Source organism: Dendropsophus ebraccatus, chromosome 1 (assembly GCF_027789765.1).
Source record: "Dendropsophus ebraccatus isolate aDenEbr1 chromosome 1, aDenEbr1.pat, whole genome shotgun sequence".
In the NCBI taxonomy this organism is placed as follows: Eukaryota; Metazoa; Chordata; class Amphibia; order Anura; family Hylidae; genus Dendropsophus; species Dendropsophus ebraccatus.
In genome coordinates this window covers 140638092-140657366 of record NC_091454.1, presented here as the reverse complement: position 1 = coordinate 140657366, position 19275 = coordinate 140638092, and the positions used below count along the sequence as shown (strand labels likewise).

Genomic DNA, 19275 nt, shown 5'->3' with positions numbered 1-19275 from the left:
TGTAAATGGGAGTAAAGATTCATTTTTATAATGAGAAATATTCCTGCCTGTTAGTTGCTTGTGTCAGCAACTTTACAAGTTTTAATGACAAAAGGCAAGAACAGGTGGTTCTTGATTCATGTTGTAATAGGATTAATATATATTGGTGGTGAGGCCTCCAATCTGCAGTTTGACAACATAATGCTGTCTGGGCAGTCTGTGGTTGAGGTGTACAACTAATCCCTATATATAGTTCCTAAAATTAAGCTAGAATTAAACTGGGTTTCAGTAATTCATGATTTTTCTTTTACTTCTATCTAATTAAAGTTTTAAAACCTGCTGTAGTAGTTCAAATGGTATAACCAGCAAATTAGGATTATGACATGATTACATCAAGATATTAGTCTGGTATACATATTACTTGTAAGGATTGTACTCCCTAAATGAAACTTTCCTGAAAAATGAAGCTGTTAGACAGCTATATTTTTTTCTGGGTAACCAATAAAGGTATCACTTTTAAAATACTTTGATCTATTTTAATCGATTTTTTTATCCACCTTTGAGTTAAGTTACAAATGCAGAGTTAAAGGGCTTTTTCTGGAGAAAAAAATATTGTTTTTAAATGAATTTGTAAATTACTTTTATTTAACCCCTTCGGGACCAGGCTAATTTTTGTTTTTGCGTTTTCGTTTTTTCCTCCTTGTGCTTAAAAGGCCATAGCACTTGCATTTTTACACCTACAGACCCACATGAGCCCTTATTTTTTGCGTCACTAATTGTACTTTGTAATGACAGGCTGAATTTTTGCATAAAGTATTCTACGAAACCAGAAAAAAATTCAAAGTGTGGTGAAATTGGAAAAAAAAAAAAACGCATTTCTTTTATTTGAGGGGAATTTTGCACTTTGGGATTTTTTTGCGCTGACACCGTTTACCGTTCGAGAACAGGAATGTGATTAATTAATAGTTCGGGCGATTACGCACGCGGCAATATCAAACATGTTTATTTATTTATTTGTTTACTTTTATTTATAACCTGGGAAAAGGGGGGTGATTCAGACTTTTATTAGGGGAGGGGGATTTTTACTTATGACAACACTTTTTTTTTTTTTTTTTACACATATACTAGAAGTCCCCCTGGGGGACTTCTAGTATATACACTTTGATCTCTCATTGAGATCTTTGCTGTATAGATATACAGCAAAGATCAATGAGATCGGCACTCGTTTGCTTTCGGCTGCTGTAGCCGAATACAAACGAGTGCCGAGGCGGGGACGGCGCCATCTTGGACGAGTCCCCGGCCGGCATCAGACAGGGAAATCGCTCTTCCGGGACAACGTCCCGGAGGAGCGATCTCCGCCATTAGACCCCAGGGAACAGCTGTATCCGGTAATCGGATGCAGCTGTCATGTTTGACAGCTGCATCTGATTACTGTATTAGTGGGCACGGCGATCAGAACGTGCCCGCTAATACCGGCGGTCCCGGGCTACAAGCGCCACCTGGGACCGCCGCGGTTCAGAGCGGGGTCGCCGCGCGGCCCCGCTCTGAACGCCCGAACCCGTGCGAGGACGTACAGTTACGTCCTCGTGCGGGAAAGGGTTAAAAAATCTCAAGCCTTTACTACTTATCAGCAACTGTATTCCTGAGAGGAAGTCTTATTTTTTTTTCCAATCCGACATGGTGCTCTCTGTTGCCACTCTTGTCTGTTAAGAACTCCCCCAAGTAAGAGCACAAACCCTTGGAGCAAACTTCTTCTGCTGTCAATAGTTCCTGACACAGACAGAGGTAGAAATTGGGAGCATGGGTCTTGGATCCTTAGTTCCAAAACATTTCCAGTCATGAAAAGATTAACTAATATCTACATATAAAATACTATCATTGTGACCTCAAACTAGTACGCAAGTTTGAATGGAGTATTGGTTTTTCTTTTCTTTCCTTTTTCTTCTAAAATTGAAAAACTGTCAGATTGGTTGATATCACATGTCTGTTTTTTATTCATACTTAATAATTCTACAATATGTCTATGCATTTCTGGTGTATTGACTGCTATTCTCTCATTGTTTAATAAAATTTTGTTGATTAAAAAAAAATTGCACAATACTTAGTGGCTTACATATACTGTAGGTGCACCGTCACTTTTTGAGCCAAAATATTGCCTAAACAAATAATAAGAAACTACCTGTAGTAATGCCGAGAGGAGCCCATGCCATATGAATAGCTTTCCTGATCTCCCTCAGTTTTCACAGGTCTGATTTATGGGCGCACATGTCTAGTATCTGATCACTGTGGCTGTGAGCTCTGTATTTTGTGTCTAGGACAGATGGTGTACTGACTGCTGTGCCAGATGGAGAGGAGGAGTCGGGCTCCTAGGTCATGCACCTCTCCACTGTTTTGACTCACTGCTAAGTTGATAAAACCAATGGAATACTTTATCCTAGGAGTTTTTTTGTTTTTTTTATATAATACAAAAGATGTAAAAATTTGCAGTGCACTTATGAATTTTCTTTAGTACCACAGTATGATTTTCCTATGTGCATGGGGGATGCCTTACTTCTTTTGATCAGTTACCTGGTAAAAACTGAAAACTTTTCTTTCATGAAATGGATGAAAAGAAAAAGATTTCAATAGGCACAGCTGAGAATTAAACAGTTTTAGTAACTCTAGGCCTGTGAATGGAAAATGTTGGATTCCCTATTTAGCCCAAATTCACCAAAAATCTCACTGGCTTTCTAAAAACTGCACACAATTTACTGTGCATTGTTGCTCTTTTTTTCGATGTAACCTGTACAGATGAAGCATAGTGTTTCAGTACAAGCTGTACAGCCTCAGATCAGTTTCATTTGAGCAAATACGGGATATTTTTGCATCTGTGTTACTGCTGCTGGTCCTGGCCCAGCATGGGGCTATAGATCTGAACTAAAAGTATAGTAGATTACTATGATGCTGACAGTTCATGTTGTTAGACCCACAGTCAGGTGAAGATCAGCCGTAATATGAATGCAAAAATGTGTCTATATTACGCTTATGTGATCCTGAGCCTAAGCTAAGGCTTCACTTCACCACGTCTAACCACTGAGCAACTCAGGACACTGCTTTGGTGGCAGCTTATACAATGGTCAATGGTCATTTATTTTGCTTTTCATCTTCTCATCTGGAGTGAGTTTCCACTCTCCATGTATAAATGCTATCCATACATAAATATTATGAATAGTGAAATATCTTTCATTTGTGTGATAAATACATAACTATTAAATGTCTCCTGTTTTTGCAGGTCTTTCTGCAGTGCTGTGAATATCTACATACTAACCTGCAGTAACAGCCCAGAGAATTGCACATATGTCCTTATGAGCAGTAAAATCACATTTCTTCTCGAGCTCCTCATACAGCAGTTGTCGGTATGTTGGCTTTTATTTTCTTTGTCATTTTCAGTTTGTAATATAAGCATCTACTAAATATTTTGCTAAAATTTTTGGACCATTGTTTTCTGGCATTTAGAAGTTTATCATTCACATTTGGGCCTCATTCACGCGTCTGTAGTTCTGTTTGCAATTGCAGTATTCTGTGATTTGGGGAGCACTATGGATGCACATCTGTATTGTAATTGCAGGTTGCACTATGGATGCATAAATATACCCTGACATAGATATCTTAATTGTGGCTTATACCCAAGCATTTATTCACAGTTGACCTTATTTTGTTAAGTTAAAAAATGTCAGCATTGGTTACCCTTTTTCTTAACACCTAAGAATGGTAACATATACACATCTAACTTTTTATAAAAGTTTAAAGTGATAGCACTTATTTTTTAAACTCTAAATAGGCTCATAATTTTGTTGATACCTTAATATATATTTAGAGATGTTTAGGGGTGGTGTCACAAAAAAACTAGTGATGCAATATGTTACATAAGTACATAGTTAATAAGGTTGAAAAAAGATAAGAACCCTTCAAGTTCTAGAGGAAGGCAAAAAACCCTATTAGGCAGATGACAATTACCCCATCACCGGGAGAAAATTCCTTCCCGACTCCAATGGAAATCAGAAAAATCCCTGGATCAGCATTCTATCATATGAAATCTAATTCCTATAACTTGTAATATTATATTTTTCAACAAAAGTATCCAGGCCTCCCTTAAACATATTTAATGAATCAGCCATGACAACTTTAAGAGGCAAAGAGTCCCACAGTCTCACTGCTTGTACAGTAAAGAATCAGCATCTGTGCTGATGGTGAAACCTTCTTTCCTCTAGACATAGAGGATGCCCCCTTGTCATGGTTACAGACCTAGGTGTAAAAAGATCTCTGTACTATCTGTTCATATATTTGTACATTATGATCAGATTGGCCATAAGACCTCTTTTTTCTAAACTAAGAAGCCCCAAGCTTGATAACCTGACCTGGTACTGTAACCCACCCATTCTTTTAATGACCTTGGTCACCCTCGTCTGCACCAGCTCAAGTTCAGCTGTGTCCTCCTTCACCTGTGCCCAAAACTGTACACAGTATTCCATATGTGGTCTGAACAGTGATTTATAAAGAAGTAAATGTATGTTCTCATCCTTAGCATCTATGCCTCTTTTGATCCATCCCATTATTTTATTAGCCTTGGCAGACGCTGCCTGGCACTGATTACTAAAGTTGAGTTTACTGTCCACCAATACTCCCAGGTCTTTTTTGGAAACAGTTTTACCCAGTGTTTTATTATTTAACACATAATTGTACTTATTATTATTTCCCCTGCCCAAGTGCATTACCTTACATTTATCCATATTAAACTTCATTTGCCATTTCTCCGCCCAAGCCTCCAGCTTCTCCAAATCCCTCTGTAATATTATAATATCCTCTTCTGTGTTGATTACTTTACCCAGTTTAGTGTCATCTGCAGAAATGGAGATTCTACTCTGTAGCCCCTCTACACGATGATTAATAAATATATTAAAAAGAAGTGGACCCAATACTGACCCTTGTGGTACCCCACTAGTAACTGAGACCCAATCTGAGTATGTTCTATTAATGACCACCCTCTGTTTTTATCTCTCAGCCAGTTACTTACCCATTTACGTATGTTTTCCCCTAGTCCCAGCATCCTCATTTTATGACCAACCTTTAATGCGGCACAGTATGAAATGCCTCAGCCACAGCGTCCACAGCCTCCTCTATGTCCAGTCTATAACTTTCCTAATAGAAGCTGATCAGGTTCGTCTGGCAGGACCGATCCCTTTTAAACCTCTGTCGGTGCTGTGTTATAAGATTATTTTTATTATATTATAATTTTATACTCCAGTATAGCATCTCTTACAAAACCCTCAAATATTTTACCCATTATAGATGCTAGACTTATAGGCCTATAGTTTCCAGGATCACTTTTTTACCCCTTCTTGAATATTGGTACCACATTATCTATGCATGTCTTGTGGCATCCCCATTATTATACAATCTAATTCAAACATATTCCAAATTTACATGCATTTCTTAATGTATTGTTTGAGAATTGAAGACGCACTAATCCCCCCCCCCCCCCCCCCCCCATTTTCTGCTTACTTTCCTAACCTGTTGCCCCTGGTTAAGGCCTGCTATGCTTCCACTTTCTGTAGAAGCTCATGCCTATTTCAGTCCCAGTCACATGATTTGTTAGATTAGCGCTTGCAGCAGGAGAGATTGTGGGAAAATTTCTGCACTAGTGCATGGCAACAGCAGGGTCACAGTTGAGAGAGGAAACCAGGAAAAATCTGATGTATATGGAAGAAAATGGTCCAGTCTTGTAAGCTTCTTTACTGAAAACAGCAAATTTGTTCTACTATACATATGTATGTGATGTATGTGATATACATCTGCTTCATGACACCACCCCTTTAAGTCACAGTTTTTCTGACACAGGGCTCTAAATCCCTTAGGCCGGGTTTACATATGTCCGGCGGTGCGGCGGCGTTTCCCTCCGGCGTAGGAGAAAAGCGCCGGAGGGAAACGCATCTTTGAACTGATCCCATTGTTTTTAATGGGATCGTTCAAAATGTGCGGCGTGAACTAGTGGCCGCCGGACCGTCGGTGCGTTAGGACGCATCTTGCAGCGTCCTGGCGGACCGCCGCTCCGGTGATGCGGCGCCGCACCAATACAATGGAATAGAGCGCCGGATGCCATGCCGGGCAGGACGCATCCCGTTCGGCTCTGGCATCCGGCGTTCAGGCAAATAGTACACAAAATAAACATATATCTCCCCCTGTGTGCTCTCCCCCTCCCCTATAGTCCCCCCTTGGTCCCCCAGTAGTATATCACCCCCCCCCTGTTTCTCCTCCAGTAGTATATAGCCCCCCTGTTGCCCCCCCAGTAATATTTAGCTTCCCTGTGTGCTCTCCCCCAATTAGTATACAGCATTGCTGTGCGCTCTCCCCCAATAGTATATAACCCCCCATGTGCGCTCTCCCCCTCCCATATAGCCCCCCTGTGCGCTCTCCCCCTCCCATATAGCCCCCTGTGCGCTCTCCCCTTGTAGTATATAGCCCCCCTGTGAGCTCCCCCAATTAGTATATAGCCCCCGTGCGCTCCCCCGCAAATCCCATTGAAAATGACAGGAAAACATACTGGGGAAAAAAATGTCAACTGATGAGCGCAACTTGTGACAACTGATGACAACTGATGGAAACTGATGGCAACTGATGGTTTTTAATGAAAAGACGGATAGAAAAACTGATGACAACTGATGCATTTTTGGCATCAGTTGTGACATCAGTTGTGGTCAGTTTTTAGGCAAAAAACGCAACTGATGCCAACTTATATATGTAAACCCAGCCTTACATAGATATAGATTCAAAGCATGATATTTTGGCCCTCTTAAGTATATATATATATATATATATATATATATATATTGTGACTTGGTGTAAGAGCATTGCTTTGCTTTAAGAGCTCCCTGCACTGTAGTGGGGAAGGGGAATGGTCCGCATAGTGGGGTCTACAGCACTGTACTCTGACCCAGAAAGTCTCCCCCACCTTCCAAATCATAGCAGATCCACTTCAGGCTGAGGCTCACATCAGGGGACAGGACTGTGGAGGTAATCTCTCCATAGCTGTAACTCCTCTCTCCCCAGACAGAGAATGCTGCATGTATGTGCCCACATCTGCCCTGCTCATTCCTTCATGCTCCCTGCAGTCTCTTGTCAGCCCTTGTGTTTCCCAGCGGATCAGCTCCCGGAAATCTTCTCATAGGGAGGTGATCAATAACACACCATACATGGTGGCTTTCAACTGCTTTTAGCAACTGACAGTCAGCTAGCTAACCCTATAGATGTCTAGTTTGAAGCCAAGTCAGGCTAGTTGGTCCAACTGGTTTCCCCACAGTGCAGTTGCAGTAAACTTGTTATTTTCCCTGGCACCCAAGGTCTTCCAAAGGCCTCTGTGACTGCCATGAGAGATCTACTATTCTATGTTGCCATAAGCAGACTGTAGTAGTAGATCATTTAACTGAAAGCAGTTGATTAAGCAATTGTATAGTAAAGTCCCTTAGTAGACAAAAAAAAAAGTTAAACTAAATGTCCAATGCCAGAATTGCTGAATTGAAGTTACAGCACATCTCAGAAAAAATGAGGAGTAAAAATGCTAAATTTTAACCAAAATGGTGCTGATAAAAACTAGATTACGCAAAAAATGAGCCCTTACACAGCTATGTAGATGGAAAAAATAGAGAGTTATAGGGTCAAATTATGGCTATGCACAGCATTTATTAAAACATTTTAGTTTCTTGGGGGAGGTGGGGGGGAATACATGTCATACATTTTCTTTTTTGCTTCACAGTACATTTTATGGTAAAATGAAGAAATTAAAAAATGCATAACAAGTCCGCAAATAGCCATTAGAGCTCCCTCCTCCTATTTATTCTTATTTGTTTATTAAAGCTTGACCATATTGTATTACTTAGTGTGCACACTCTTGCTACCATTAATGTAATGATTTGCCAGGTTTACTTTATAAAAAAAAACTTTTTGAATTTGAAAAAAAATGCAAAAAAATAAAAATGGACACAATCCTTAAAGTGGTTAGGGAAATTCAAGAAGAGTTCCACTTACAGAGGAATTCTGTCTTTTAGCTGCACAGCTTTATTGCCTTACATCTATAAGCAGCATTTTCATTGCAGCCAGAAATCAGGTTGCTAATAATTATACTTACTCATGTTTTATTCTGTTATGTACTATCTTAGTGGTTTCTTTTATTCAGCCTACAGTTTTTATTGCGGTAGTTGCTATGTATGTCCCACAGTTGTTTCTACTTTAAAGCATTGGCTATTTGAATTGACCAGAAACATTTTGCTGCTTCTTTGATTAAATGCTTAAGATTGAGAAAATTATTAGTCCTGCTTCAACAAAGCCATAATGATTGTTTCAACTCTTTGAGTGCACAAAAACTAGAGAAGTAGTTTGTGAGGCCAGTGTCTCACAAGCCGCGAAGCACGCTTAATATTTAATTAAAATTTTCATTTCTAATTCATCACTGCTCAGAATTGTATGATATTTAGACATAGCATTCATAAGAAGACTTTAGTGTGCAAATCTGTCCTCAAGCCAAGACGTTTGGTAATTGAAAATCTATGTATGTGACTTAAATAATTTACACAACTTCTTTTGAATCAGACAGAAATTTGATTGTTTGGGGACATTTAATGGGAGTTCTTGTTTGCTTGTCTGTGAAACATTCATTACGTACAATACTTTTAATTTTGCAGTGCAATATCTGTCATTACATTCTCCAATCCATCAGTTCATCCATCCATGTGTGTATGTTATATGCAATGGCCTTTGTTAAAATTTGCGATAAAATTGTACCTGTCAGCTACTAGGGCAGCATAAAATAGTGCCAGAGTTGTTTATTTTAACAGTCTACATACCCCTGCTAAAATTCCCAGTTTTTGCCATTTGAAAATGAGACCGTGACAAATTGGTTCAGATTTATTTCTACCTTCAATGTGATCTATAATCTGTAGAAATATAAAAGAAAAAAACATTTAACCCATGGCTGCACCAGGACGTTACTGAACGTCCTGGTGCCGCTATGGGAGTTCAGAGGAGGGTCGCGCGGCCCCGCGCGTCCTCTTCTCCTCGTCGACGCCACTTCCGGGTTCGTTCAGTCTTCGTCGCGAATCTTCAGCTCTTCGGGCTTTTCCGTTGCCCCCATCTTCGGCCATCTCCGCCAGCTCCATTCTACTGCCCCCTAGCGGCTGATCAGTGTGTATTATACACTGATCGTTTGCTTTGGGGTAAAAAGATGTTTTTTGTTTTCAATTTTTTTTCTTCTTATTATTCGCGCACATAAGTGCGCCGCTGATCAGCAACTCCTCCTTTTTGGCGTAGGGGCGTTTTTTTCCCCCCTATATCCTACCGCCACTGCTGATAAGTACCGCACATAAGTGCGGCATTTATCAGCAGCTACTTTTTTGGCGTAGGTTTTTTTTTCCCCTTACTGTTAAAAAAAAACACTACATTACCCCACACTACACAAAATAAAGTTTTACACTACACCAGAACACATTTACATACCCCATATACTAGTCCCGATATAAAGATGGCCCCCAGGGTGTTTTCGGCGTTGGACGCATACGTTATTATTGCCTCCGACATCGAAATAGCCAGTGAGAATGAATGGGGGGGATCCTTCTTTCCTCCATTCACCCTCATCATCCTCATCATCCAGTGACGTGTCTGGTGGTAGCTTAGCGTACGCTGCCCCCCAGACACGTCTTTTCCGCTAGTACCGTCCCAATAAGAGATGATGGTATGGCGTGAAATTCTCCAAACTCTGTGAGAGTACCTCAGGGTACTTTTACAGATTTAGGGTACGTGCACACTGCGGAATGGTGAAGGATAACCCTTTGTGCATTCCGCAGCTGGCACCCGCCGGCGGACTGATGCAGGCACGTGTCTCCACCCATGTCATAGACTCCATCCTATGCATTGGCGGATTTCATCGTCCGTCCAAAGAATGAACACGTTCATTCTTTGGACAGAGGGCGGAATCCGCCCATGCATAGAATGGAGTCTATGACATGTGCAGAGACGTGCGCGCCTGCATCAGTCCGCCGGTGGGTGCCAGCTGCGGAATGCACAAAGGGTTATCCTTTGCCATTCCGCAGTGTGCACATACCGCAGTGTATGAAGGAAGGGACACCCAAATCCAGCCCCCAGATGCCCCCCCCCATTCTCGGAGTTAGTGGGAAGATCGTTCGGGAACTGATCTTCCCACTGCTGGATAAAGGTTACCACCTGTACGGGGATAACTTTTATACCAGCATCCCCCTCTTCCGGTCCCTCGCTGCCCGAGCTACTGTAGCTTGTGGCACGATCCGAAAATATCAGAACCAGTAATTAGAGCCCTAATATTTAGCAGCCATGGAGCGGACCCAGCACTTCCGGATATGAAGGACCCTGTATCGCACCAGGACAACATTTTCCAGGTGACGTTCCCCACAGTGGAAAACAGGAGACCCCAGAAGAAGAGCAGAGTGTGGCGTAACAGGGGGATCAGGAAGGACACCATTTTCCAGTGTGACACTTGTCCTGATCACCCCGTCCTCCGCATACTGGATCGCTTCAAGGCGTACCACATATCATCGGAGTTCTACATTTTCTAAATTCTGTCCCTTATTCCTATTTCAGGGGTCACATTGATCCCGAATTATTCTGATTGCCGTTATGGAGTCAGGAACGAATTTTTTCCCTGTGATGAGGCTACTGTCGTCTGCCTCAGAGGGTTTTTTGCCTTCCTCTGGATTAACACAGGTTGAATTTGATGGACACCTGTCATTTTCAACCTTATAAACTAATAATTGGCCTAATCCCCCCAAATAAATTAGAATTGTCCCTTTTCCCCAGCTAAATAGGTATGGCCGCCATTCCCATTAGAGACTTGCCATGATGCAATTACAAAGCCTCTGTGCGGCCAGGACAGTAGAAACCCCCCACAAGTGACCCCATTCTGGAAACTACACCCCATAAGGAATCTAACAAGGGGGATATGGCCCCCTGGTGACGGGCACATTTGTGCCGTGAAAATGAAAAAAAAATTATTTTTTATTTTCCTGGCACATGTTCGACAAATTTGCCCGTCACTAGTGGGGTCCATATGCTCACTGTACCCCTTGTTGGATTCCTTATGGGGTGTAGTTTCCAGAATGGGGTCACTTGTGGGGGGTTTCTACTGTTCTGGCAGCACAGGAGCTTTGTAATTGCGACATGGCCTCCATCCTCCGTTCCAGCCTCTAAATGGCGCTCTGTCCCTTTGGTGGCTTTCCCTGTGCCCATATGGCACATAATGTCCACATGTGGGGTATTTTCGTACTCAGGGGAAATTACTCTACACGTTTTGTGTTCATTTTCTTTTTTAACCCCTTGTGGAAATGGAAAAAATCAAGGCTAGACCAACATTTAGTGTAAAAAATGCTTAATTTTTACACTAAATCATTAATTTAAAAGATAAAAAAAAACACAAAGTGTGTAGAGCAATTTCCCCTGAGTACAAAAATACCCTACATGTGAACATAAAGCGCCATGCGGGTGCAGGGTAAGCCTCCAAAGGGAAGGAGCACCATTTGGTTTTTGGAGGCTGGATTTGGAATGGAATGGATTTCGAAGGCCATGTTGCATCTAAAAGGCCCCTGTGTTGCCAAGACCGTTGAAACCCCCCACAAGTGACCCCATTATGGATACTACAACCCTTACGGAATGTAACAAGGGGGCGGAAGTGAGCATATGGACCCCATTGGTGACGGTCACAAATGTGGAACAATGGCGTGAAAATGAAATATTATATTTTTTACACTATAATGTTAGTTTAGCCTTAAATTTTTCATTTTCACAAGGGGTTAAAAGAGAAAAAAAACACACAAAATGTGTAGAGCAATTTCCCCAGAGTCCGTAAATACCCCACATGTGGACATAAAGCGCCATGTGGGCGCAAAGCAAGCCTCCGAAGGGAAGGAGCGCCATTTGGATTTTGGAGGCTTGATTCGGCCAGAAAGGATGATGAACGCCATGTCGCATTTACAGAGCCCTCGTGCTGCCAAAACACTGGAAACCCCCCACAAGTGACCCCATTCTGGAAACTACACCCCTCAAGGAACCTAACAAGGGGTGCAGTGAGGATATGGACCCCTTGATGAAGGGCACATTTGTGCCGTGAAAGTGAAAAAATGAAAAATTTCCCTTTCACGTAAAATTGTTCCACATTTGTGCCCGTCACCAGTGTGGTCCATATGGCCCTTGAAATTTATTCCAGTGAAATCCAGCTTCCAAAAGCCAATTGGCGCTCCTTCCCTTTGGAGGCTCGTCCTGCGCCCGCTTGGCACTCTATGTCCACATGTGGGGTATTTCCGTACTTGGGAGAAACTGCGCTATACGCTTTGTGTTTTTTTTTTTCCTTTTATCCCATTGTGAAAATGAAAAATTGAAGGCTAGAACAACATTATAGTGTAATAAATAAATGTTTCTTTTTTCACGCCACATTGTTCTGAAAATCTGTGAAGCACCTGTGGGGTCCAAATGCTCACCGCACCCCTTGTTACATTCCTTGAGGGATTGCGTTTTCTAAATGGTGTCCCTTTAGGGGTGTTTTTTAGGTTTTTGCACCCCAGAGCCTCTGCCAACCTGAAGTGGTACAGTCAAAAATGACCAAATAAAACAGAGGCGTTGAAATTCACTAGGTGCTCCCTTATATCTGAGGCTTGTGGTTGCGTCAAACAATGCAATAGGGCCACATATGGGGTATTTCTATAAACTGCAGAAACGGGGCAATCAATATTGGGGTGCATTTCTCTGGTAGTAGGTTTATAATTATGAAAAATATTGGATTACAATAAAAGTTTTCAAATTTCTTGCACACTTAACTTTTATTTCTGTGAGTCTCCTAAAGGGTTAAAAAACTTTTTGGATGTGCTTTTGCAGAGTTTGGGGGGTGCAGTTTCTGAAATGGGGTGCTTTGTGGGGCTTTCTAACATGCAGTCCCCTCAAATACACTTTAAACCTGAACAGGTCCCTAATAATATCTGATTTTGAAATTTTACGGAAATTTTGGAAAATTGCTGCTAATGTTTTAGCTTTCTATTGTAAAAAAAAAATGAAAAATAGTTTTATAAATACCGCCATCATAAAGTAGACATGTTGCTAATGCTATTTAATATATAATTTATGTGGCATAACCATTTTCTGTATAAGCAGAAAAGTTTCAAAGTTGGAAAAATGCATTTTTTCACAATTTTTCACCTAGGGCGCGCGCGCGCCGGCTGTCTCAGATTTAAAGGGGCAGTGCGCTCTTAATTGGTTAGTGGCACCAATCACTCCCCTATAAATCCCAGCATGCCCTGTCCTTAGGGTTGGAGCCTCTACATGCTTCCCATAGCGTTTGGCCCAGCTCCCTGTTGTTCCTGTGTCCTGTCCGTTACCTGGTCCCAAGTCCCTGTTCCTGAGTCCTGTCCGTTACCTGGTCCCAAGTCCCCGTTCCTGGTTCCTGTTCCCCTGTCACTCCACCTGTTCCCGTGTCCAGCCTGTCACGTGCTCTCTCATCTGCAGACTATTGCCTGTGCCATCTCCTGCCATGCCTCGCCTGCCGACACCAGCAACCAAGCCAGGGGTAGCGACCTGGGGGTCGCCTGCCGCAGCAAGTCCATCCCGCCTTGCGGCGGGCTCTGGTGAAAACCAGCGGCCCCTTAGACTCCGCTCCCTGGTGAGGTTTGTGCCATCGCTGGTGCCGGTCCAGTGGATCCACTACTCCGGGCGTTACAGTAGCAGACTACTGCCCAGCGCACACCACCTCCTGACGCTGCTTCTTCACTCCGACTGGCCCTCCCAAGCAAGTACTCTGGAGACTCTAAGTTGTGCAGAGGATTCCTGACTCAGTGCACCATGCACATTGAACTTTTGAGTAGTCAGTTTTCCACCGAGCGCTCTAAAGTGGCTTTCATCATCAGCCTATTAGAGGGTAGAGCCCTGGCCTGGGCCACGCCACTGTGGGACCGTGATGATCCTGTTGCTGCCAATCTCCGGGCCTTCCTATTCGAGTTTCGCTCCGTCTTTGAGGAACCTGCCCGTGCTTCTTCAGCCGAGACTGCTCTCCTCAACCTCTCTCAAGGCAGCTCCTCTGTTGGTGACTACGCCATCCAGTTCCGCACCCTGGCAGCTGAATTGGACTGGAACGAGGCCGCCCTATTGGCCACTTTCAAGAAGGGCCTGTCTAGTCGAGTGAGAGACGTGCTCGCTGCCCGAGACCTGCCTACCTCCCTGAACGAACTCATTCTACTGGCCACCCGAGTTGATACTCGTTTTTCGGAGAGGGAGGAGGAGGTTCGGCATGAACATTTACTAACCCATTCCCGTCGCCATCCCCAGCTGGCGCCGGTTTTCCAGAATCCTGACCTTTCGATGTCCCAACCCTCTCCTGAGATTCCTATGCAGGTGGAACGGGCTCACCTGACGCCTGATGAAAGAATCCGGCGCCTGGAGCAGAATCTCTGTCTCTATTGCGGTGGTTCCGATCACTTCCGGCTGGGATGTCCCCTACGTCCCCAAACATCCGGAGGACGCTCGCACCTAGGTCCGGTGGGACAGGTGTCCCTAGGTGCGAATGCCACCATTCCAAGTCTGTCTATGCCAGTTTCCATCCGGACTCCCTCAGGACAAAATCATCAGACTACTGCCTTCCTCGATTCTGGCTCAGCAGGCAGTTTTATTGCGGCAACATTGGTCCAAAGATGGCGGCTACCCGTGACCCGACTAGCCAGGCCCCTGACTATCTCCTCGGTCACGGGCGAAATTCTTACCGACCGTGTGTACTACCAGACCGCATCTTTAGTCCTCCAGGTGGGTCCTTCACATCAAGAAGAGATATCCTTCTACGTCCTGCCCCATTCTTCCCCCGCGGTCCTCCTGGGACTCCCGTGGCTACAAGAACATGCCCCTCAGCTGGACTGGAGAACCGGGGAGATTCTCAGTTGGGGTCAGGACTGTTCCCACCAGTGTCTCAAGTCACCTCAGACCAAGTGTATTATGTCATTTCCTGTTCCGGCCAAGCCTCTATCCGGCCTACCGGCAGAAGACCAAGACTCGGCGGATGCCTTCTCTGCCAAGGTGTACCCTCTCCCCGTACCCAAGACTAAGGTCGTGTCCTCTCACCACCGGAAGAACTTACAGAAGGTCCTCGTCCACAGACCCACAGTCCCTTGCCACGTTATACCGCCTGATCGCCTAGTACCAGTCGTCACCTCCACTCTTCAGAGAGTACCCCCCGGAAAGACTCATGTTCACCCTGCGCTTCGAAGAGGTATTTTGAAGTGGGGACATTCCTCGTTGGAGGCCGGGCACCCTGGAGTCCGTAAGACCGGCCAACGGATCTCTCGCCACTACTGGTGGCCCAGCCTATCCCAAGATGTCAAAGACTTTGTGGCTTCCTGTGCCATTTGCAGGCAAGAAAGAGGGGGAGGCCAAAGGGGGGGGGTACTGTCACGGCCGCGGCGGCTTCCCGCGTTCCGGGTTGCCGCCGCGACCGCCTCCTGTCCCGTGCAGCCGCCGGGGTCCTTGTGTAGGGACCCGGCGCTGCTGCTGCTTCGGCCCCTGGGGCGCCTCACCTCTCCTCCGTGCATGTCGCGGTCTGTGCCGGCCGGCGCGCGCGTCCCCGCCTCCTAGGGCGCGCGCGCGCGCCGGCTGTCTCAGATTTAAAGGGGCAGTGCGCTCCTAATTGGTTAGTGGCACCAATCACTCCCCTATAAATCCCAGCATGCCCTGTCCTTAGGGTTGGAGCCTCTACATGCTTCCCATAGCGTTTGGCCCAGCTCCCTGTTGTTCCTGTGTCCTGTCCGTTACCTGGTCCCAAGTCCCTGTTCCTGAGTCCTGTCCGTTACCTGGTCCCAAGTCCCCGTTCCTGGTTCCTGTTCCCCTGTCACTCCACCTGTTCCCGTGTCCAGCCTGTCACGTGCTCTCTCATCTGCAGACTATTGCCTGTGCCATCTCCTGCCACGCCTCGCCTGCCGACACCAGCAACCAAGCCAGGGGTAGCGACCTGGGGGTCGCCTGCCGCAGCAAGTCCATCCCGCCTTGCGGCGGGCTCTGGTGAAAACCAGCGGCCCCTTAGACTCCGCTCCCTGGTGAGGTTTGTGCCATCGCTGGTGCCGGTCCAGTGGATCCACTACTCCGGGCGTTACAGAATAAAGTGACACAGGTCATATTCATAAAATGTGTCTCTGTCCTTAAGGCCATTTCAGGCTCTGTCCTTAAGGTGTTAAAGAGTCACTGTTGTGAATTTTTTTTTTACAGAAATCAATAGTCCAGGCGATTTTAAGAAACTTTGTAATTGGGTTTATAAGGCAAATATGACATTATCTGCATTTAAAAAGCCTTTTCCCAGGTCCCCCCCCTCCTCTCCTTTCTGACATCCACTGCTCAGAATTAGGAGACCTAAATCAGATGGATCCTGTTTGTTCTATGAAGAGGGGAGGGGGGAAAAGAGACGGAGCAGAAATGTCAACAGCAGAAAACAGAGAACAAAGCATTCCTCAGCAATGGGAGCTATTCAGAGGCTATTCAGAGGTCAGATAGCTCAGTGGTGACTGTCAGAGGAGAGAGCCGATGTTGTAGCTTTTAATTATAGTGCTTAAAAGCACTATATTGTAATCCGTATTCTTCTTCTTCTTCTTCCGTTTCTTCTTCTTCCAGCCATTTTTCTGCGCTTAATACAGCCCGAACCGCTTTGCGCACACACTCCATTCAAACTGCGTTTCGAAGCCCTCGGCGGTGTGTGGTGTGCTATCTATTTTTCGTTTCGATCGGATTTGTCGTTTTTAAGAAATTTACGTTAAACGACCCCAAATTTCCCATAGAAAATAAAGGCCCGTTGCAAATAATGGCCACACTCTAACCGCTAACAGCCAATCACAGCACATATGCAAATAGCTGAGATATAGCAGCCAATAGGAACTCTAAGGTTTTGTCAGGCAATGTATCACACCATCCACAGTCACATGTCCACTATTGGCCAATAGAAGATGTAATGTATGGAAGGTCCTTAATGATTTTGTCTCACTGACATGAGTAAGGTTTTCATGGTAACCAAGCAATGATCTTTACCATGATAAGTACCCAGATCGCTCTTAAAGGGACCCACGTCGCCCTTAAAGGAACGCAAGTCGCTCTTAAAGGGACCCAAGTCGCTCTTAAAGGGACGAGAGCCATGTCGCTATTAAAGGGACCCAAGTCGTTCTTAAAAGGATCCAAGTCGCTCTTAAAAGGACGGGACCCAAGTCACTCTTAAAGGGTCCCATGTAGCTCTTAAAGGGATCCAAGTCGCTCTTAAAGTGACGGGACCCAAGTTGCTCTTAAACGGACGGGACGCATGTTGCTCTTAAAGGGACCCAAGTCACTCCAAAAGGTATGGGACCCATGTCGCTCTTAAAGAGACCCAGGTCGCTAGAGCCACCTGGAACCTTTTAATAGCGCCCCGGGTCCCTTTAAGAGCAAAATATGTTTCTTTAAGAGCAAAATGGGTCCCTTTAAGAGCGACCTGGGTCCCTTTAAGCGTGAAATTGGTCCCTTTAAGAGTGAAATTGGTCCCTTTAAGAGCGACCTGGGTCCCTTTAAGAGTGACCTGTGTCCCTTTATGAGCGATCTGGGTCCCTTTAAGAGCAAACTGGGTCCCTTTAAGTGTGATCTGGGTCCCTTTAAGATCGAAATGGGACCCTTTAAGAGCGACCTGGGTCCCATTAAGAGCTACCTGGGTCCCCTTAAGAGCGTCCTGGGTCCCCTTAAGAGCGTCCTGGGTCCCTTTAAGAGCGACCTGGGTCCTTTTAAGAGCTACCTCGGTCCCTTTAAGAGCAAAATATGTCCCTTTAAGAGCAAAATGGGTCCATTTAAGTGCGATCTGGGTCCCGTTAAGTGCGACCTGGGTCCCTTTAAGAGCGAACTGGGTCCCTTTAAGAGCGACCTGGGTCCCTTTAAGAGCGACCTGGGTCCCTTTAAGAGCGACCTGGGTCCCTTTAAAAGCTACCTGGGTCATTTTAAGAGCGAAATATGTCTCTTTAAGAGCAAATGGGTCCCTTTAAGAACGACCTGGGTCCCTTTAAGAGCGAAATATGTCCCTTTAAGAACGACCTGGGTCCCTTTAAGAGCAACCTGAGTCCCTTAAAAGGGCCCATTTCGCTCTTAAAGGGACCCAGGTTGCTCTTAAAGGGACCCAGGTCGCTCTTAAAGGGACATATTTCGTTCTTAAAGGGACCCAGGTCACTCTTAAAGGGACATATTTCGCTCTTAAAGGGACCCAGGTCACTCTTAAAGGGGCCCATTTCGCTCTTAAAGAGCAACCTGGGTCCCTTTAAGAGCGACCTGGGTCCCTTTAAGAGCAAAATATGTCCCTTTAAGGGCGAAATATGTCCTTTTAAGAGCGACCTGGGTCCCTTTAAGAGCAAAATGAGTCCCCCCTAAGAGCGACCTGGGTCCCTTTAAGAGCGAAATATGTCCCTTTAAGAGCGAAATATGTCCCTTTAAGAGCGAAATGGGTCCCTTTAAGCGTGAAATTGGTCCCTTTATGAGTGAAATTGGTCCCTTTAAGAGCGACCTGGTTCCCTTTAAGAGCGAAATATGTCCCTTTAAGAGCCAAATGGGTCCCTTTAAGAGCCAAATGGGTCCCTTTAAGAGCGACCTGGGTCCCTTTAAGAGCTAAATGGGTACCTTTAAGAGCGAAATGGGTCCCTTTAAGAGCGACCTGGGTCCCTTTAAGTGTGAAATTGGTCTCTTTATGAGTGAAATTGGTCCCTTTAAGGGTGACCTGGGTCCCTTAAAGAGCGAAATATGTCCCTTTAAGAGCTAAATAGGTCCCTTTAAGAGCAAAATGGGGCCCTTTAAGAGCGACCTGGGTCCCTTTAAGAGCAAAATGGGGCCCTTTAAGAGCAAAATATGTCCCTTTAAGAGCAAAATATGTCCCTTTAAGAGCAAAATGGGTCCTTTTAAGAGCGACCTGGGTCCCTTTAAGAGCGAAATGTCCCTTTAAGAGCGAAATGGGTCCCTTTAAGCGTGAAATTGGTCCCTTTATGAGTGAAATTGGTCCCTTTAAGAGCAACCTGGGTCCCTTTAAGAGCGAAATATGTCCCTTTAAGAGCCAAATGGGTACCTTTAAGAGCGAAATGGGTCCCTTTAAGCGTGAAATTGGTCCCTTTATGAGTGAAATTGGTCCCTTTAAGGGTGACCTGGGTCCCTTAAAGAGCGAAATATGTCCCTTTAAGAGCGAAATAGGTCCCTTTAAGAGCAAAATGGGTCCCTTTAAGAGCGACCTGGGTC

The 19275-nt window shown here is 44.8% G+C and overlaps 1 protein-coding gene across 3 annotated transcripts in view; it reads left to right on the top strand.

Moving 5' to 3' along the window:
* SCAPER (S-phase cyclin A associated protein in the ER) overlaps window positions 1-19275 on the top strand; it is a 209141-nt gene that overhangs the window by 122313 nt on the left and 67553 nt on the right. For all 3 annotated transcript variants that reach the window (XM_069980225.1, XM_069980219.1, XM_069980234.1), the window contains exon 24: window positions 3251-3374. In XM_069980225.1, coding sequence (XP_069836326.1) covers window positions 3251-3374 — 124 coding nt within the window. The remainder of the gene's footprint in view (window positions 1-3250; window positions 3375-19275) is intronic.